The 22,093-nt window shown below is 38.7% G+C and overlaps 1 protein-coding gene across 1 annotated transcript in view; it reads left to right on the top strand.

The window, feature by feature from the left end:
* Positions 1–22,093, top strand: part of LOC130917258 (cell adhesion molecule 2-like) — a 266,201-nt gene that overhangs the window by 232,833 nt on the left and 11,275 nt on the right. Inside the window, exons 6-9 of the mRNA XM_057838478.1 lie at positions 6,521–6,811; positions 18,159–18,317; positions 20,122–20,212; positions 20,438–20,616. Of these exons, the coding sequence (XP_057694461.1) occupies positions 6,521–6,811; positions 18,159–18,317; positions 20,122–20,212; positions 20,438–20,616 (720 nt within the window). The remainder of the gene's footprint in view (positions 1–6,520; positions 6,812–18,158; positions 18,318–20,121; positions 20,213–20,437; positions 20,617–22,093) is intronic.

Here is a 22,093-nt window from a genome sequence, read left to right as displayed (position 1 = left end):
CAAAATCTGATCTTTGACCTTTGGATAATTTGTTCCGTTTTAATTCAGGTCTGACAAATGAGGATGAAAAAGCCCTAAAGACTATCAGAAAAAAAAAATGGATAAAACATGCATGTCCGTCCAGAAATTCAAAGAGCGCACGTTGCAAGTTTAATCCTTTGTAATGTGCGAGAATAATTATGCAAAACACACAGATGGGATTATTAAAAGAAAAAAAAAAAAAAGAGTTGGATTTAATAACTAAATGGATCCTTTTGGGGGGTTTTAACAGCAAGCCAATAGCACGTTCTTTGTTAAACCCCTTGCCTGAATTTATAACTAATTCGTTCAATGCCATTGACGGTAGGAGTGGGAACCTCTTGTTACCTCACAATACGATTTACGATACAAAACTCACGATAATGATGATCTGACGATATGGCGATACAATGATTATCGATAAATTAGTCAGGAAATCATTCTATAAACAACTAATAAACAGAAAAACAAGCTTCTGCTGTGAGTTGGAATGAGTTTATCACTAGTAGACGTCCAATCCATTTGAAGTGGGAGGGTGGCAGCGAATTTCGCCACTTCAAATGGATTGAACGTCTATGGCCGTCATTGGCAGCCAATGCTAGGCAATGAGGTCATTTCGGGCCATTTAAGTATAGGCGGATTTTAAGGGGGGGCCAGCCCACCCCCTGGTGGCTGAAAAGTGTCACTGCATGAAATTGACTTTCCTATAGACCCTACCCTCGTGACGTCACAACTCCGCTCTCCTGAATGGTACCGCCCACTTGTCCATCAAAACATAGTGTTAACCTGTTACGGCTACGTACATTTCTCCTATTTACGGCGTGTTTTTCTGCTCCTTAACATTAATAATCAAAATGGTGAAGGCGTGTGTGGCTGTTGGTTGCACTAACAGAGAAGATGGAAGGAGAGACTTGAAGTTTTACCGTATTCCGAGGGATCCAAAGAGGAGAGCGAAATGGACGGCTGCAATTCGACGTGAAAACTGGGCACCAAAAAATCACCACAGACTATGTAGTAGTCATTTTATATCCGGTAAGATGCATTTAAGATATACTTAGAGGGTTTTGGGCTGACAAATAACCACAATTAAGATCATTGCGAGGCTAATCGCCGACAACATACGACGTAGTACGACATAGTTTCAAATTCAAGATGTTTGTGACTTCCCTTTCTTCCACCATCGTTATTTTTTGAATAATATTTAGCTGGTACCAAGTGAAAGAAACTGGCCTCGTCTACGAGGCTGACAAATAACCACAATTAAGATCATTGCTAGGCTAATCGCCGACAACATACACGTATGTATGTAGTGAGAGTGCTATCGCTAAACCATATAAACATTAAAAGCCTTAACTCCATTGACAAATGACATGAAATACATTAGACTTGACAGTGGATGTTAGCAATAACAAAAGATTTTGAATGGAAAATTTCGTAACTCACCTTTCCAAGCACAAGATAGATTCCTGCCGAATTTTCGTGGACGAGGACCTGTTTCACCCAACCGGCAACGAAGTATTTATAAGCCTCCAAGCTCTTTTCAAATTTTCAAATTTTTCAAATTTTCGTGAGAATAGGCTGATTTTGTGTGGACAAGATCATTGTAAATATCAGCGTAGCAGATGTCAGGCAGACAGGGCGAAGACAGTGGGTCGAAAAACATCGATTTGGGCATCAAATATGGATCTGGCGACTGTATAGAACGAAGCTTTTCCACATAACGCCTTTTATGCAACACATCCAGTGAGTTTACGGCATCAGAAAGCACCGGGTCTTCCATGAAATGCATTTTAAATTCCTCGATCAATTGAAACCAATGCTAATACGGAGACAAAATGACGGACAAGTGGGCGGAACCACACAGCGAGCGCGTGGTTTTGTGACGTCGGTGGGTAGGGTATATATACAGTGGGGCAAATCAGTATTTAGTCAACCACTAATTGTGCAAGTTCTCCCACTTGTAAATATTAGAGAGGCCTGTAATTGTCAACATGGGTAAACCTCAACCATGAGAGACCGAATGTGGAAAAAAAACAAACAGAAAATCACATTGTTTGAGTTTTAAAGAATTTATTTGCAAATCATGGTGGAAAATAAGTATTTGGTCAATACCAAAAGTTCATCTCAATACTTTGTTGGCAATAACGGAGGCCAAACGTTTTCTGTAACTCTTCACAAGCTTTTCACACACTGTTGCGGGTATTTTGGCCCATTCCTCCATGCGATTCTTCTCTAGAGCAGTGATGTTTTGGGGCTGTCGTTGGGCAACACGGACTTTCAACTCCCTCCACAGATTTTGTATGGGATTGAGCTCTGGAGACTGGCTAGGCCACTCCAGGACCTTGAAATGCTTCTTACGAAGCCACTGTGTTTGGGATCATTGTCATGCTGAGAGACCCAGCCACGTCTCATCTTAAATTCCCCATGCTGATGGAAGGAGATTTTCACTCAAAATCTCTCCATACATGGCTCCATTCATTCTTCCCTTTACACAGATCAGTCGTCCTGGTCCCTTTGCAGAAAAACAGCCCCAAAGCATGATGTTTCCACCCCCATGCTTCACAGTGGGTATGGTGTCCTTTGTATGCAATTCAGTATTCTTTCTCCTCCAAACACAAGACCCTGTGTTTCTACCAAAAAGTTCAATTTTGGTTAGATCTGACCATAACACATTCTCCCAGTCCTCTTCTGGATCATCCAAATGCTCTCTAGCGAACCGCAGACGGGCCAGGACGTGTACTGGCTTCAGCAGGGGGACACGTCTGTCAGACCCTGGCGCCGCATTGTGTTACTGATAGTAGCCTTTGTTATTGTGGTCCCAGCTCTCTGTAGGTCATTCACTAGGTCCCACCGTGTGGTTCTGGGATTTTTGCTCACTGTCCTTGTTATCATTTTGATGCCACGGGGTGAGGTCTTGCATGGAGCACCAGATCGAGGGAGATTATCAGTGGTCTTGTATATCTTCCATTTTCTAATAATGGCTCCCACACTTGACTTCTTTACACCAAGCGTTTTAACTATTGCAGATTCAGTCTTCCCAGCCTTGTGCAGGTCTACAATTTTGTCTCTGGTGTCCTTCGACAGCTCTTTGGTCTTGGCCATAGTGGAGTTTGGCGTGTGACTGACTGAGGTTGTGGACAGGTGTCTTTTATACCGTTAATGAGTTAAAACAGGTGCCATTAATACAGGTAACATGTGGAGCCTCAATAGAAGAAGTTAGACCTCTTTGACAGCCAGAAATATTGCTTTTTTGTAGGTGACCAAATATTTATTTTCCACTCTAATTTGGAAATAAATTCTTTAAAAATCAAACAATGTGACTTTTCTGCCCCCCCCCCCCAATTCTGTCACTCATGGTTGAGGTTTACCCATGTTGACAATTACAGGCCTCTCTAATTTTTTCAAGTGGGAGAACTTGCACAATTGGTTGACTAAATACTTATTTGCCCCACTGTATACAAACGTAGTAAAGCTATAAAACTGCAACAAAAATAAATGATATGAACAAAAGAAAATATTTTTATAATGGGTCAAAATTATTTTTGGAACAGATCATGTGTCTAGCACCCTAGGCTTAGAAGGTCATTTGCTTTGCATGTAATTAGAAAAAAGAAAATTAGGGGAGGGCAGTTTTACTTGTATTTTCAAATGATTTTTTCTTTGATTGAATATATATGTATATATATATATATATATATATATATATATATTTTTTTTTTTTTTTTTTTTGATTTAAGCAACTTTTTTGGGATTGAATGATTTAGACACAAATATCCTACCCATAATATGGCCCAAACACAAAAAGGATTGTTTCAATCAAATAAAACATTTTCCATGAAAAATTGTTTAAATGCTAATTTTTCAATCTCAAATATTTTTTCACCTTCAAAAACATTTTCCATGATTGAAAATTTTCGTTTTTTGATTGAAGTGATTTTTCTTTTTGAAAATATATATTTTTTGAAGCAACTTATTTTTTGATTGAATAATAAAGACAAAAATGGCCTTGCCAAAATGTGGCCCAAACACAAATCAACATTACTTCAATCAAAAAAGTTGCTTCAATCCAAAAAAAAAAAAAAAATTCAAAGAAAAATAGCTTTCACATGCATTTTCTTTGAGTTTCAATTTTTGCATTCAAACACGTGGCGTGTTTTTCTGCTCATTAACATTAATAATCAAAATGGTGAAGGCGTGTGTGGCGGTTGGTTGCAATAACAGAGAAGATAGACGGAGAGACTTGAAGTTCTACCGGATTCCGAGAGACATGGAGAGGAGAGAGCGAAATGGGCTGCTGCAATTCGACGAGAAAACTGGGCTCCAAACGATTACCACAGATTATGTAGTAGTCATTTTATATCTGGTAAGATGCATTTAATAAATATTTAGAGGGTTTTGGGCTGACAACCACAATTAAGATCAATGCGAGGCTAATCGCTAATTTCAAATTCAAGATGCTTATTTCTTCCACCATCATTATTTTTTGAATAATATTTGGCTGGTACCAAGTGAAAGAAGTTAAACAGGTGTGTCCAAACCTTTTGCAAAGGGGGCCAGATTTGGTGTGGTAAAAATGCGGGGGGCTACCTTGGCTGATTTACATAGAACAATATATTTAAACAAATTTTAGCAAGCCCTTCTGTGTGTCACATTTGCTTTATTATTTTTTTTAATTCATAATTTCAACAGTCTCGTCTTTGTGGCGTTCTCTTTCGACACTCGGGCTCTTGCGAAATACTGCTGCTGTGAAATTAAACTAGCTTCAAGTTGCTATAATTTCTCGCTGCGTATCTTCCCTGTAATGTTGTCGTACATGTCAGCGTGTCTTGTTCGGTAATATCATTATCGCGTCACATCGAACTCTTTGAAAACAGCGACTGTCTCTTTGCAAATGAGGCAGACACAGTTGTTGCGTGTTTTATTGAAGAAATAGTCCAATATCCACCTATCCTTAAAGCATCGGCCATCGCAGTCAACTTTTTTTTTATTGATTGCCACCATTTTAGAAAATTGGAAGTAAAGGGTCACACGGGGTAATGTTGCTTAGAGTGCTGCTCTTAAAGTTTTTCAAACTTTCGTGAGAATAGGCTGATTTTGTGTGGACAAGATAGTTGTAGATATCAGGGTAGCAGATGTCAGGCAGAGAGGGCGAAGACAGCGGGTCGAAAAATATCGATTTGGGCATCAAATATGGATCTGGCGAATGGGTAGACTGAAGCTTTTCCACATAACGCCTTTTATGCAACGCATCCAATGAGTTTACAGCGTCTGAAAGCACCGGGGCTTCCATGAATTGCACTATAAATTGCACGACAAATTGTAACCATTGAGAATACGGATAAACACTGACGGACAATATGGCGGCCGGATACAGCGACACGTCATTCTGTGACGTTGGTGAGTCGGGTCTATAGGGCTCTAGCGTCCCCAACAGGTGGATGACGTCAGTGGAGTCACGATTTCATCTGATTTAGTATGCAGCCCATTGAGGGGGAATTATTCACAACGAGGAAAACGTGACGAAGAGAGCAGCAAAATGTCATTGTTTCAGTCTCTCTACTCCAATATTTTTACAGGATATTCTTTTTATCCTAGTATTTTTCACCAATTGCTAAATATATGGCATGGTCATGACAAATAACAGTCTTGTGCTAAATATGAAATAATAAAAATGCATTTATCCAAGACGATATGGCAAAATGACTCTATAATGGTCAAAACTGTCGACTTCACCTTTACTGGCGCACCTCCCAAATGATATTTTATGCCACCTAAATCTGGTTTATGTCATTTCTGTTAGGTTTTGTGTTGGTTCCCTCCTAGTGTGTCTATCGCAGTTTGAGCTGGTTAGTTTGTGCGTCACAGTTGCTGAGTCACCGTTACTGGGGCAACCGCAGTGGGAGATTTCGCCCGCCTCAGCGTCAAAGGGACTCATGGAGTCTTATCAGTCGTGTTATCAGTTGGATATCGGGCGTTCTCCGGTGTTGCTCGTGTTGAGACAGGACGTGCCGCCATCTGTTCTGGACTGTCCGGAAGAACTAACGTGGGGACGTGGGCTTGTAGATGTCTTGCCTATTACCTGGTAGTCAGCGTCAGTCTTGCTCAGTCAGCTGCATGACGCACATATTGGGCTTCCATGGTAAGAAGGTGTCATGTATCTCTTATGCCCAATGTTGTGCTTGTTTTCCTTAAACTATGGTATAAGTGCTATTTATTTTATATTTGGTGTGTTAGAGTAATACAATCAGTCAAACAGTAAATCTAAGAAAATATACTATTCCCTGATGGATTAAATTAAGTGTGTTAGAATAATGCAAACAATTAGACGGTGCCAATGAGAAAAGGTACTATTTCCTTCAACAGGAAGTGACCCACAATTGCTCATTGCATGCCATAGAGCACGATAACATCCAATTCATTTAAACTAGGAGGACTATCTGTCAAAACTTTGCTTTAAGTGCCATTGACATGTTTTTCTCTCCTTCCCACCGGCCTGGCGCAGCTCTTCGGGACAACCGGATCGAGCTGGTGCGAGCGTCGCGGCAGGAGCTGAGCATCCGCATCAACGACGTCAGCCTGGCCGACGAGGGCCAATACACGTGTTCGCTCTTCACCATGCCCGTCAAGACCACCAAAGCCTTCCTGGCCGTCTTGGGGGTGCCGGAGCGGCCCGAGATCACGGGCCTGGCCGGTCCGGCCCTGGACGGCGAGGTCATCGCCCTCACCTGCACCTCAGCGGGTGGCAAGCCGGCCGCTCGCATACGGTGGTTCCGCAACGATAAGGAGGTTCAAGGTGAGAGAAAGCCAATTTTATTTGATTCATGGATTTGTTTTCATTCGGAACTCATTGGCTGCCATTGACGGCAATAGACGTTCAATCCAGAGGGATGGCAGCGAATGAACGATTCGCTGCCACGCTCCCAGTTCAAATGGATTGGACGTCTACTAGTGATAAACTCATTCCAACTCACAGCAGAAGTGTGTTGATATATGAAATGAATTACAATTAAAACAAAATTTCATTTGGGAAAATAAGTAATATAATAGTACAGATTTTTAAAAAATATTTTTAGATTGTTCGTTAATAAAAAATAATAATAAATTTTAAATTTTTTTTTTTTTTTAATGACATTTTAGGAATTCTTTTAAAAAAAAATTTAACTAATATTTCATAGTATTATTTTTTTATATTATATATAAATAATATATATTTACTTTTACTTATTTTTTACGATTTGTATTATATTAATTTTTTTTTATTATTTTAGGATTTTTTAATTTTTAACCACTTTATTTCAATTACATTTTCTGTATTTAGTCTTACATTATTAATATTATTGTTTTATTCATTAATATGATTACTTACAGTGGTATGAAAAAGTATCTGAACCTTTTGGAATTTCTCACATTTCTGCATAAAATCACCATCAAATGTGATCTGATCTTTGTCAAAATCACACAAATGTTAAAACAGTGTCTGCTTTAACTAAAACCACCCAAACATTTGTAGGTTTTCATATTTTAATGAGAATAGCATTCAAACAATGACAGAAGGGGGGGAAATAAGTAAGAAGGAGACTTAAAGAGCAATTGAAACTATTTTTTTAAGTCAGGTGTCTGCCCAATGACTGATGAGTGCCCTGCCCACTATAAAACACACACCTGTTCTGAATTGTGTGGATGAGAAGCATTGTCTGATGTGCATCATGGCTCGGTCGAAAGAGCTGTCCGAAGGATTGTTGATTTGTATAAAGCTGGGAGAGGATACAAGACCATCTCTAAAAGTCTGGATGATCATCGATCGATACTCAGGAAAGTTGTATACAAATGGGAAGAGTTTAGCACTGTTACTTCTCTCCCAAGGAATGGCCGTCCACCATAGATGATGCTAAGAGTTCAGTGCAGAGTACTCAGGTAGGTAAACAAGTATGGAGGTAGATTTGTGTCTTTATTATTCAGTCAAAAAAAAGTTGCTTCAATCAAAATATATATTTTTAATCAAAGAAAAACTCACTTCAATCAAAAAAAAAATGTTTGAATGTAAAAATACATTTGAAATTTAAAAAATGTATTTCAAAAATATTTTTCTTTGAATTTTTAATTTTTTTTTTTTTTTTGGATTGAAACAACTTTTTTGATTGAAGTTATGTAGTTTTGCGTTTGGACCACATTTTGGCGAGGACATTTGTGTCTTTATTATTCAATCAAAAGTTGCTTCCAACAAAAAAATATATATTTAAAATAGGTCTGTAAAACGATTAAATTTTTTAATCGAGTTAATTACAGCTTAAAAATTAATCGTAATTAATCGCAATTCAAACCATCTATAAAATATGCCATATTTTTTCTGTAAATTATTGTTGGAATGGAAAAATAAGTCACAAGACAGATATATACATTCATCATACGGTGCATAAGTACTGTATTTGATTATTATAACATTAAATCAACAAGATAGCATTAACATTATTAACATTCTGTTAAAGCGATCCATGGATAGAAAGACTTGTAGTTCTTAAAAGAGTAATGTTAGTACAAGTTATAGAAATTTTATATTAAAACCCCTCTTATTGTTTTCGTTTTATTAAAATTTGTAAAATTTTCAATCAAAAAAGCTCGCCATTGTTGATGTCAATAATTACACCATGCTCACTCATGGTACTAACCCATAAAATCAGTTGGACCCGAGCGCCAGCAGAGGGCGCCAAACACCAAAAAACAAGTAACAAGTGGACATTACACTGTACTGTACATTTTAATCTGTTTGAGCGGGCCATGTGCGTTAATTGCGTCAAATATTTTAACGTGATTAATTTAAAAAATTAATTACCGCCCGTTAACGCGATAATTTTGACAGGCCTAAAAAATCACTTCAATCAAAAATTTTAAAAAATTCAACCATAGAAAAATTTTTGAATGTGAAAAAAATATTTGAGACTCAGAAATTCACATTTGAAAACTTAATTTTTCATTGAAACTGTTTTCTTTGAAGCAATCTTTTTTTGTGTTTGGGCCATATTATGGGCAGGACATTTGTGTCTAAATCATTCAGTGTTCCAAATGAACAGAAATTGACCCGTAATATCTATTAATTAGGTCGGCAGCTATCGATTATTTTAGTAGTCGATTAATCGATGAACTAGTTAATTCGAATAATCGAGTAATCGGATAAGGAACGTGAAAAATTAAAATACCTGAGCTGAGCCTCATACTCAAAAATTCAATAAATGAGGATCTATGTACAACAAAAGGACAACTGGCTAACTTACATAGCAAAAGTCCGCTAGCTTAAATGCTATAAAATGTTGTTTTTTTTTATTTTTTTTTACAATGCTCTTAACAAATAGTTCAGACACATATTCCCACAAAAATCGGCTAAATATACCTCTAAACTAAAATACGAATGCATTACACATTAGCTCTAACAAAAACTTAGCTTATGTTGGTCTTAACAGGGAGCAGTTGGATTCAGCCTTGTGAAATGAGACCAGACCAGAGGGCGGTGTATCTACCCAAATCAATAAAACTAAATGTAAACACTTTAAAAAAAAAACAACAAAAAAAAAACATTACAACGCCACTTTAATTAAACGAATACTTGAAGCAACTAAATTTAATTCAAATATTTTTTTCTAACCGAATACTCGAGTTAATCGATTAATCGTTGCAGGCAGCACTACTATTAATCAAAAGGAAGTGACCTATAAACACCTTATAATGAACTCATTCACTGCCAGCCCTCCCATTTTAAATGGATTTGGTTCAAAATTCATTTAGTACTAATCCGTCACCTACTTATTATTAGGAAAACATATTCAAGACGTCTCAAATGTTCTCCAACGCGTGACATTTTCAGCAAAAAAAAAAACCCCAAAACATTAGCGCGTGAAATGAAGGCGACCTGTTGTGACGACGGCTGCCGGAAGATGAATTTGAGTGACAGACGGCGCGACATATTGCCGGCAGCGTGAAAAAAAAGGACAGGAGCCTAGGAAAGATTCCCGCAGCGTTGATTGACGCCGTCTCCGACACTTTGACATGGAAATCTACATTTTTCTAAAGCGAAGCCCTCTAGATACCGGCTTTGCTCGGCGTTTGCCCGAGCGCACTTTTTTGATTCGGGTGAATAAAGGAAGTTGAAACTGTACGTTAGCAAGGTGGCGGAGTGATGATTTGGGATGGAATAGTGAGGAGGCGTGATATGCTTTTTGGACCCTTAAGGGCGCCTGAAGGGGAAAAAGTTGCCTTTTTTACCAAAAATAATAATGGTATAAAAAAAAAATATAGAGAGCTCTTATCAGAAAAAGAAGGCTCCCTAACTGCTCTAGAGTCTAGTTTTTTAAATATTATTTATTTCTGTTTTTTATCGGGTGCTATTTGGACGTAACGGACTGGCCATTTTATGCTAAAGTTAGCCCCCACTCGACCTAGCATTGCTAGCATAATAGCTAACATGACCTTAGATACTTGATGAGAATTTTAACATTTTACATATAAACCTATCAAGCACACTGAACATACTTCATAAAACTGCAAATGATTTTTAAAGGAGGTCAAAAATAATAAAAAGAAAAGAAATAAAAAGAAAAAAATTGCTATGTTGAATTTCCCGCCACTGGTGTGATGTCATCGCGCAAGAGTGATGTCATTCATGAATGGGGAATTTCCTTAAAGGGACACTAACACAACCGAGAGAACAGTTACTCTGGGGACGAACAGAAAATCTTTTTTGATTATTTATCCAGAACGATAAAACGATAACAATTATTTTGGTGGTTTTGACAATTATTTGAGTGTTTTTATTGTTGGTCACTTCCTGTTGATTAAAAGGCATTGCAGTTCCCTTCCTGTTCATTTTTGGTCACTTCCTGCTCATTTTGGGCAATCCTGTTCATTTAGAATACACTCCTGTTGAATTTTGGGAGTATCCAGGTCACTTCTTGTTGATTTTGGATCACTTCCTGCTCATTTTGGGCCATCCTTATTATTTGGAATACCCTCCTGTTGAATTTGGAACATCCGGGTTACTTCCTTTTGATTTTGGATTACTTCCTGTTGGTTTTGGGTCACTTTCTGCTGATCATAAGGCATTACAGGTCAATTCCTGCTCATTTTGGGCCGTCCTGTTCATTTAGAATCTCCTCCTGTTGAATTTGGGACATCCGGGTCACTTCCTGTTGATTTTGGATCACTTCCTGTCGGTTTTGGGTCACTTCCTGTTGGTTTTGATCACTTCCTGTCGGTTTTGGGTCACTTCCTGTTGATTTTGGGTCACTTCCTGCTGATTTTGGGAAATCCTGTTCATTTAGAATACACTCCTGTTGAATTTCGGGGGTATCCTGGTCACTTCCTGTTGATTTTGGGTCACTTCCTGTTGGTTTTGGGTCATTTTCTGCTGATTTTGGGTCACTTCCTGTTGGTTTTGGGTCATTTTCTGCTGATTATAAGGCATTACAGGCCAGTCCTGCTCATTTTGGGCCATCCTGTTTGTTTAGAATCTCCTCCTGTTAAATTTGGGACATCCGGGTCACTTCCTGTTGATTTTGGGTCACTTCCTGTTGGTTTTGGGTCATTTTCTGCTGATTATAAGGCATTACAGGCCAGTCCTGCTCATTTTGGGCCATCCTGTTTGTTTAGAATCTCCTCCTGTTAAATTTGGGACATCCGGGTCACTTCCTGTTGATTTTGGGTCACTTCCTGCTGATTTTGGGAAATCCTGTTCATTTAGAATACACTCCTGTTGAATTTCGGGGGTATCCTGGTCACTTCCTGTTGATTTTGGGTCACTTCCTGTTGGTTTTGGGTCATTTTCTGCTGATTATAAGGCATTACAGGCCAGTCCTGCTCATTTTGGGCCATCCTGTTTATTTAGAATCTCCTCCTGTTAAATTTGGGATATCCGGGTCACTTCCAGTTGGTTTTGGGTCACTTTCTGTTGATTATAAGGCATTACAGGTCACTTCCTGCTCATTTTGGGCCGTCCTGTTCATTTAGAACAGGCGTGTCCAAAGTCCGGCCCGGGGGCCAAATGCGGCCCGCGGTCAAATTTCATCCGGCCCACAGCCTTTGTCATAAAATCAATTACGTCTGGCCCGCACAGACTTAATAAATTGGTCAGCAGTGCTGCTACCAGCATACGAATTAGCTTACACACTAAATGCTGCTCCTCATTTACCCACTAAAAGGCAGCAGCACTCTAAACAACATTACCCCATGTGACCCTTCCAATTTTCTAAAATGGCGACAATCAACAAAAAAAAAGAAAGTTGGCTACGACGGCCGACACTTCAAGGATAGGTGGAAATTGGACTATTTCTTCACTAAAATACGCAACAACTGTGTCAGCCTCATTTGCAAAGAGACAGTAGCTGTTTTTAAAAAGTTCAATGTGAGGCGATAATACCAAACAAGACACTCTGACATGTACGACAAGATGATAGGGAAGATACGCAGCGAGAAATTGAAGCAAACTTGAAGCTAGTTGAATTTCACAGCAGCAGTATTTCGCAAGAGCCCGAGAGTCAAAAGAGAACGCCACAAAGGCTGGTTGCGAGACTGTTGAAATTATTAAGTAAAAAAATAATAAAGCAAATGTGACACACAGAATGGCTTGCTAAAATTTGCTTAAATATATTGCTCTACGTAAAGGACGTCAGCCAAGGTCGGCCCCCCACATTTTTACCACACCAAATCTGGCCCCCTTTGCAAAAAGTTTGGACACCCCTGATTTAGAATCTCCTCTTGTTGAATTTGGGACATCCGGGTCACTTCCTGTTGATTTTGGGTCACTTCCTGTTGGTTTTGGGTAACTTCCAGCTGATTATAAGGCATTACAGGTCACTTCTTGCTCATTTTGGGCCATCCTGTTCATTTAGAACCTCGTCCTGTTGAATTTGGGACATCCGGGTCACTTCCTGTTGATTTTGGGTCAATTCCTGTTGGTTTTGGGTAACTTCCTGTTCATTTAGATTACACTCCTGTTGAATTTGGGGGGTAACCAGGTCACTTCCTGTTGGTTTTGGGTCACTTCCTGTTGGTTTTGGGTCATTTTCTGCTGATTATAAGGCATTACAGGTCACTTTTTGCTCATTTTGGGCCATCCTGTTCATTTAGAATCTCCTCCTGTTGAATTTGGGACATCCGGGTCACTTCCTGATGGTTTTGAGTCACTTCCTGATGATTTTGGTTCATTTTCTGCTGATTATAAGGCATTACAGGTCAGTTCCTGTTCATTTAGAATCTCCTCTTGTTGAATTTGGGACATCCAGGTCACTTCCTGTTGGTTTTGGGTCACTTTCTGCTGATTATAAGGCATTACAGGTCACTTCCTGTTCATTTTGGGCCATCCTGTTCATTTAGAATCTCCTCTTGTTGAATTTGGGACATCTGGGTCACTTCCTGTTGATTTTGGGTCACTTCCAGATGATTTTGGTTCATTTTCTGCTGATTATAAGGCATTACAGGTCAGTCCCTGTTCATTTTGGGCCATCCTGTTCATTTAGAATCTCCTGTTGAATTTGGGACATCCGGGTCACTTCCTGTTGGTTTTGGGTCACTTTCTGTTGATTATAAGGCATTACAGGTCACTTCCTGCTCATTTTGGGCCGTCCTGTTCACTTAGAATCTCCTCTTGTTGAATTTGGGACATCCGGGTCACTTCCTGTTGATTTTGGGTCACTTCCTGTTGGTTTTGGGTCACTTTCTGCTGATTATAAGGCATTACAGGTCACTTCCTGTTCATTTTGGGCCGTCCTGTTCACTTAGAATCTCCTCTTGTTGAATTTGGGACATCCGGGTCACTTCCTGATTTTGGATCACTTCCTCCTGATTTTAAGGCATAGTGGGTCACTTCCTGTTGATTTTGGGTCACTTCCTGCTCATTTTGGGCCATCCTGTTCATTTAGAATACCCTCCTGTTGAATTTTGGAGCCTCCGGGTCACTCCCTGTTGATTTTGGGTCACTTCCTGCTGGTTTTGGTCATCCCGTTAATAGGGAATACCCTCCTGTTGAATTTGTTGTTGAATTTAGGCCTCCAATAAATAAATGCCTACAAACGAACAGATTAGCTGCCAATGAGGGCGCTAGCGTAAAGCCACAGATGTGTTGAAAATGTCTAACTTTTGACGCGGCGCCTCATCTCCAGTGAGACGGACGGCTCCCCCTTCCAGTATGTACGTGCGTGCCATCTCAAGTCAAGTCGCCTTTCGCCTCCCCGCCGAGCCGTCGCCATCCATCACGGCGAGCGGGCAGACGGAGCCGCCAGGAATCCACTTTCAAGCGCAAAACTTGAATAAAGAGCAACTGTCAAGCCGCATCGCCCGCCTCGGCGGGCCGGCTGACATTAAAAGAGCCGAGCGCATCACACAGCAAACACAGTTTTCTAACTTTGCCTTTGTTTTTGTTTTGTCAAGTTGTGGTGAAAAAAAAAAAAAAAACACGATAAACGCCACGAAACGGAACGTTTGCGTGTTCCTTGTGATCATCGTACCATCTGCTGCGCGGGGATCTTTGCTTTATGTTGTTTCAAGGCTATTGTTTTCTTTCAACCTACACCATGTGTTTGCTCTAAATATAGAATCGGACAAATGACATCCAATTAAATTCACAGTCAGTGAATCATCCATGGCTAATACAGTGCTAATGAACTTCCTGTTCATTTTGGGTCACTTCCTGCTGATTGTAGAGCATTTCTGGGTCATTTCCAGTTGAATTTTGGTCATTTCCTGTTCAATTTTGGCAATTGATAGGTCACTTCCTGTTGGTTATTTGGCATTATGGGTTGCTTCCTGTTGATTTTGGTCGCTTCCTGTTCATTTATAATACGCTCCTAATGAATTTGGGGACATCCGGGTTGATTTTGGATCCATTGCATTTGATTATGAGGCATTACGGGAGACTTCCTATCGATTTTAGGTCACTTCCTGCTGGTTCTAGAACATTTCTGGGTCATTTCCAGTTGAATTTTGCTCACTTCCTGTTCAATTTTGGCAATTGATAGGTCACTTCCTGTTGGTTATTTGGCATTATGGGTTGCTTCCTGTTGATTTTGGTCGCTTCCTGTTCATTTATAATACGCTCCTAATGAATTTGGGGACATCCGGGTTGATTTTGGATCCATTGCATTTGATTATGAGGCATTACGGGAGACTTCCTATCGATTTTAGGTCACTTCCTGCTGGTTCTAGAACATTTCTGGGTCATTTCCAGTTGAATTTTGCTCACTTCCTGTTCAATTTTGGCAATTGATAGGTCACTTCCTGTTGGTTATTTGGCATTATGGGTTGCTTCCTGTTGATTTTGGTCGCTTCCTGTTCATTTATAATACGCTCCTAATGAATTTGGGGACATCCGGGTTGATTTTGGATCCATTGCATTTGATTATGAGGCATTACGGGAGACTTCCTATCGATTTTAGGTCACTTCCTGCTGGTTCTAGAACATTTCTGGGTCATTTCCAGTTGAATTTTGCTCACTTCCTGTTCAATTTTGGCAATTGATAGGTCACTTCCTGTTGGTTATTTGGCATTATGGGTTGCTTCCTGTTGATTTTGGTCGCTTCCTGTTCATTTATAATACGCTCCTAATGAATTTGGGGACATCCGGGTTGATTTTGGATCCATTGCATTTGATTATGAGGCATTACGGGAGACTTCCTATCGATTTTAGGTCACTTCCTGCTGGTTCTAGAACATTTCTGGGTCATTTCCTGTTGAATTTTGCTCACTTCCTCTTCAATTTCAGCAATCCTGTGCATTTCTAGGCGATTTCCTGTTGATAATAAGGCATTATGGGTGACTTCCTGTTGATTTTTGATCACTTCCTGTTGATTAAGAGGCCTTACGGGCCACTTCCTGTTCATTTTGGGTCACTTCCTGCTAATTTGGATCACTTCCTGTTCATTTAGAATACCCTGCTGATGAATTTTAGGACATCCATGATACTTCCTGTTGATTTTTGGATTACTTCCTGTTGACTGTGAGGTGTTACGGGTAACTTCCTGTTGATTTTGGTCACTTCTTGTTGATTTTGGATCATTCCCTGTTAATTTTGGATCACTTCCTGTTGATTATGAGGAATTACGGGTCACTTCCTGTTGATTCAGAATATTCTGATAAATTTGGGAAAATCCGGGTCACTTGTGGTTGATTTTGGATCACTTCCTTTTGATTTATGAGGCATTACGGGTCACTTCCTGTCCATTTTGGGCCAACCTGTGCATTTATAGGTCACTTCCTGTTGATTGTGAGGAATTACGAGTCACTTCCTGTTGACTTTGGCCCATTCTGTTAATTTAGAATACCCTTCTGATGAATATGGGGACATCCGGGTTACTTCCAGGTTGATTTTGGATCCCTTCCTTTTGAATATGAGGCATTCCAGGTCACTTCCTGTTCGTTTTGGGTCACATTCGGCTGGTTGTACAACATTTCCTGTTGATTTTTGCTCCCTCCCTCTTCGATTTCAACAATCCTGTGCATTTATAGGTCACTTCCTGTTTATTCAGAGGCCGCTACGGGTCACTTCCTGTTTATTTTGGGTCAATTCCTGGTGGTGGTACAATATTTCCTGTTGATTTTTGCTCACTTCCTCTTCAATTTCAGCTGTCCTGTGCATTTATAGGCAAGTTCCTGTTGATTATAAGGCATTATGGGTCACATCCTGTTGATTAAAAGGCCTTACAAGTCACTTCCTGTTCATTTTGGGTCACTTCCTGCTAATTTGGATCACTTCCTGTTCATTTAGAATACCCTGCTGATGAATTTTGGGACATCCATGATACGTCCTGTTGATTTTTGGATTACTTCCTGTTGACTGTGTGGTGTTACGTGTCACTTCCTGTTGATTTTGGATTACTTCCTGTTGATTGTGAAGCATTACGGGTCACTTTCTGTTGAGTTCGGTCACCTGCTGTTGAGTTTGGATCACTTCCTGTTGATTATGAGGAATTACGAGTCACTCCCTGTTGATTTGGGCCCATCCTGTTAATTTAGAATACCCTCCCGATGAATATGGGGACATCCGGGTTACTTTCAGGTTGATTTTGGATCACTTCCTGTCCATTTTGGGTCACTTCCCGCTGGTTGAAGAACATTTCTGGGTCATTTCCTGTTTATTTTTGCTCACTTCCTCTTCAGTTTCAGCAATCCTGTGCATTTATAGGTCACTTCCTATTGATTATAAGGCATTATGAGTCACTTCCTGCTAATTTGGGTCACTTCTTGTTCATTTAGAATACCCTGCTGATGAATTTTGGGACATCAGTGTCACTTCCTGTTGATTTTGGATTACTTCCTGTTGATTGTGAGGTATTACGGGTAACTTCCTTTTGATTTTGGTCACTTCTTGTTGATTTTGGACCACTTCCTGTTGATTATGAGGCCTTATGGGTAACTTCCTGTTCATTTTGGATCGTTTGCTGTTGATTAAGAGGCCATACGGGTCACTTCCTTTTCATTTTGGGTCACTTCCTGCTAATTTGGGTCACTTTCTGATCATTTTGGGTCACTTCCTGCTGGTTGTACAACATTTCCTGTTGATTTTTGCCCACTTCCTCTTCAATTTCAGCAATCCTGTGCATTTATAGGTCACTTCCTATTGATTATAAGGCATTATGGGTCACTTCCTGTTCATTTTGGATCATTTGCTGTTGATTATGAGGCCTTGCTGGTCACTTCCTGTTCATTGAGAATACCCTGCTGATGAATTTGGGGACATCCTTGTCACTTCCTGTTGATTTTGAGGAATTACGGGTTACTTCCTGTTGATTTTTGGGTACTTCTGCTGATTTTAGGGTATTTGCGGGACATTTCAAGTTATTTTCAGGGCAAATGGATGACAATTCTTCTCTTCTGACTGCTTCCTTTCTCTCTGTCCTCCCCATAAGCTTTCTCCTGATAAATAAAACCACAATGGGAGTATATCAAACTCCCATGTGATACATTAAAACTGTTCAGACCTTAAGTACACTCGGATCCGTGTCCAAGCAGCTGGATAGGACATGGTACATATAAAATTGTACTAACTTGTCCGCACTCGATTGGACGTCCGTTGCAGCTAACCTTTGAACAAATTAGACATCCGAATGACAAACTTCATCACGCTAAAACTGCTTTTTTTTTTTCTCTTTTCACGCACGCAGGCACAATGGACGTAAGTGCCTCGGGCAAATCGTGGACGGTGAGGAGCAGCCTCCGCTTCCAGGTAGACCGTTTCGACGACGGCGTGGCCTACACCTGCCTGGTGGAACACGAGTCGCTGGACAACCCCTACATGACGACCGAAGTCCTGGAGGTCCACTGTGAGTCTTGGATTAGCCGTGATGACGATATACTTCCGTTGAGATGACAACGTTGATGTTGTTTGAATTAGTTTTTTACAGGATTTGTGAGGATTAGCGCGCAGGGGTGTCAAACTGGTTTCTTTAGCGGCCAAACTATAAGAAGGTTTCATTCATTTTTGCTGGCATCGATGGAGCTAGACGATTAATCCATTTTGACTGAATGGATTGTTCCTCCCAGTCCGAATGGATTGGACATCCAGCGCCGTCAATGGCACGCAAGATTGGGACGTCACCTTTAATTGACTCATAAATAAGTAAAAGAATCGTCATCTAAATTGATTTGTCTGTTAACTGTTTGACGTTTTTTGACCTCAAAATTGTTCAAATCTTTTTGTTTTTTGTATTTTTTTAACTAACTTTATTTAATTTTATTATAATTATTATATATTGATTTATTTCGTTTATATATATATATATATATATATATAAATGTTTTTTTTTAGATTATTTTATTCCACTTTTAAAAATTGTATGAAACAGTTTGTTTTTTTTATTAACCGTTTAGTATGTTGACCTTAAAATTGTCCAAATAAGTTTTTTTTAAGCAAATATATACATTTAAAGATAATACTGTTTATTTCTATTTTTAAATTATTTTATCATTCATATCTTAAATTATTTTATCATTTATCATTATTATTTTTTTATTTTTTTTTTATTCAACTTTAAAAATTGTAGGAAACAGTATTTTTTTTTTTTTTTTTTTAATAATTGTTTAAAGTTTGACCTTAAAATTGTCCAAACCACGTTTTTTTTAAGCAAATATAAATACAAACATCTAAAAAACATTATTATATTTCTATTTTTATTATTTTATCATTTATATATTTTCAATTATGTATTATTTATTATTATTTATTTATTTATTTTATTTATTTATAATTTTATGCCACTTTTAAAAATTGTAGGAAACAGTATTTATTTTTATTTTTATTTTTTTTATACAACTAACCGTTTAAAGCTTGTTGACCTTAAAATTGTCCAAAATCTTTTTTTTTTTTGCATTTATTTTTTAAATTATTATTATTTATTTATTTATTTTCTATTTATTTTAGTACTAGTTGTACTGTATTTGTAGAGTTTGTATTTGATAATATTTATTAATTTTTTTGGTAATATTTTTGTTATTATTTTTTTACGCTTTTAAAAATTACGGGAAAAAATATCCTCTTTTTTAAAATATATTTTGTTTTGTTTTGTTTTTTTCAAATTTTCCTTTTTTTTTTGCTTCGATTTTAATAGACAAAAAGAAAAAGAGTGGTTAACATTCTCTTTTCGTTTTCTTTATTTGAAAAAATATTTTGTATGAATTTTTGTTTATTTTTCATTTTTATTACCCTATTTGAAAAGGTGTTAAAGAGTTAATATTCTATTATTTTTATTTTATTCATTTTTTTTTTTTATGAAAAAGAAGAAAAAGGTAAATATTTAATTTTATATATTTATTCATCTATTTTTCATTTGATCTTCATAAAATGACAATTTTCAAGTATCCTTTTTAAAAAATAAATTTCATTTTAAAAAAAAGGATAAACTTTAAATTTACTATGATTTTGGACGATGGTAATTTGACCACATTTATTTGAGTGGAAAACATGCCGTCGCTGCACGTGATTTACTTTCGCGGGCCACAAAAATGATTCGTCGGGCTGTATCTGGGCCCCGGGGCTGCCACTTTGACACCTCTTTGGTAAGGGATCGCTAGCAAAAGACAGCAATGATTGACATTGACAAATTGATTGATATACTGGTGACTTTGCAGATGCGCCCTACGTGAAGATCACGCATTCCATGATCATCCCCCAGGAAGGCCAGTACTTCAAACTGGAGTGCGTTTCCAGAGGGAACCCAATGTAAGTTCTGGATGGGGACCAATCAGCTAGCATAATATGTGTATCAAATACTTGTTCTCCCCACTGTATATATACTGTATATATACTATATATATATTATGTACACAAATATATGTTTACACAGTATATATGTTTACACAATATATATATATATGTAGATGGATGGGTTGGCAGCGAATGAACTGAGTTAAAGATGAAGTAATGCCTTTTTTTGTTTTCCCGCAGACCCGAGCCGGTCCTGTGGACCAAAGACGGCGGCGACCTCCCCGACGCGGAGCGCATGATCGTGGAGGGCCAGGAGCTGACCATCACCACGCTCAACAAGACAGACAACGGCACGTACCGCTGCGAGGCCAGCAACCACCTGGGCACCAGCAGCGCCGACTACGTACTCTTTGTATACGGTCAGAAGAACACCTCAGACGATGAGTCGACCGCGAGTGCCAAAATTTCCATCAAGAAATCTTTTAAAGGCGGCATAAAATATGCAATGTTTTATCTCAATTTTTATTCATATACTGTATATAGTTTATTAAAATTACCTTTATTTTCATTTACTTCAACATTTATAGATTTGTTTCATTTTTTAGTTATTTTAGTCATTTTAGTTATTATTATTAATATTATATCCCAAAACCAAAAGGAAGAGATCCCAATATCAACAGAGAGTGACCTGAAAATACCCCAAAACTAATAGAATGTGACATGAAATCAATAGAAAGTGACTCATAAATGCCCCAAAATCCACCGGAAGTGACCAATCAACAGGAAATGACCCGGAAGTGTCCTGAAATTCTCAGGAAGTAATCTACAAAGGCCCCAAAAATCAACAGGAAGTGACCCATAAATGCCCTGAAACAACAGAAAGTGACCAATGGACAAGAAGTGACCAGGAAGTGATCAATTAACAGTAATTAACCAAGAAATGACCCCAAATCAACAGCAATTGACCCGGAACTGACCCAAAATCCACCGGAAGTGACCAATCAACAGGAAATGACCCGGAAGTGTCCTGAAATTCTCAGGAAGTAATCTACAAAGGCCCCAAAAATCAACAGGAAGTGACCCATAAATGCCCTGAAACAACAGAAAGTGACCAATGGACAAGAAGTGACCAGGAAGTGATCAATTAACAGTAATTAACCAAGAAATGACCCCAAATCAACAGCAATTGACCCGGAACTGACCCAAAATTAACAGAAAGTGACCAATCAACAGGAAATGACCCGGAAGTGTCCTGAAATTCTCAGGATGTAATCTACAAAGGCCCCAAAAATCAACAGGAAGTGACCCATAAATGCCCTGAAACAACAGAAAGTGACCAATGGACAAGAAGTGACCAGGAAGTGATCAATTAACAGTAATTAACCAAGAAATGACCCCAAATCAACAGCAATTGACCCGGAACTGACCCAAAATTAACAGAAAGTGACCAATCAACAGGAAATGACCCGGAAGTGTCCTGAAATTCTCAGGAAGTAATCTACAAAGGCCCCAAAAATCAACAGGAAGTGACCCATAAATGCCCTAAAACAACAGAAAGTGACCAATGGACAAGAAGTGACCAGGAAGTGATCAATTAACAGTAATTAACCAAGAAATGACCCCAAATCAACAGCAATTGACCCGGAACTGACCCAAAATTAACAGAAAGTGACCCAAACGAACAGGATGTGACCTAAAATAAAGAGGAAGTGATCCAAAATCAACCGGAAGTGACATGATATTAATAGGAAGTGACCCAGCATTGCCCCTAAAGCAACAGGAATTGGCCAATGGACAAAAAGTGACCTGAAATTAATAGGAAATGATCCAGAAAGGCCTCAAAAATCAACAGGAAGTGACCCAAAACCAACAGAATGTGACCTGAAACCAAAAGGA

Source organism: Corythoichthys intestinalis, chromosome 6 (assembly GCF_030265065.1).
Source record: "Corythoichthys intestinalis isolate RoL2023-P3 chromosome 6, ASM3026506v1, whole genome shotgun sequence".
NCBI classification, from domain to species: Eukaryota; Metazoa; Chordata; class Actinopteri; order Syngnathiformes; family Syngnathidae; genus Corythoichthys; species Corythoichthys intestinalis.
The sequence above is the reverse complement of the archived record's forward strand: the minus strand, read 5'-3'. Positions and strand labels throughout refer to the sequence as shown.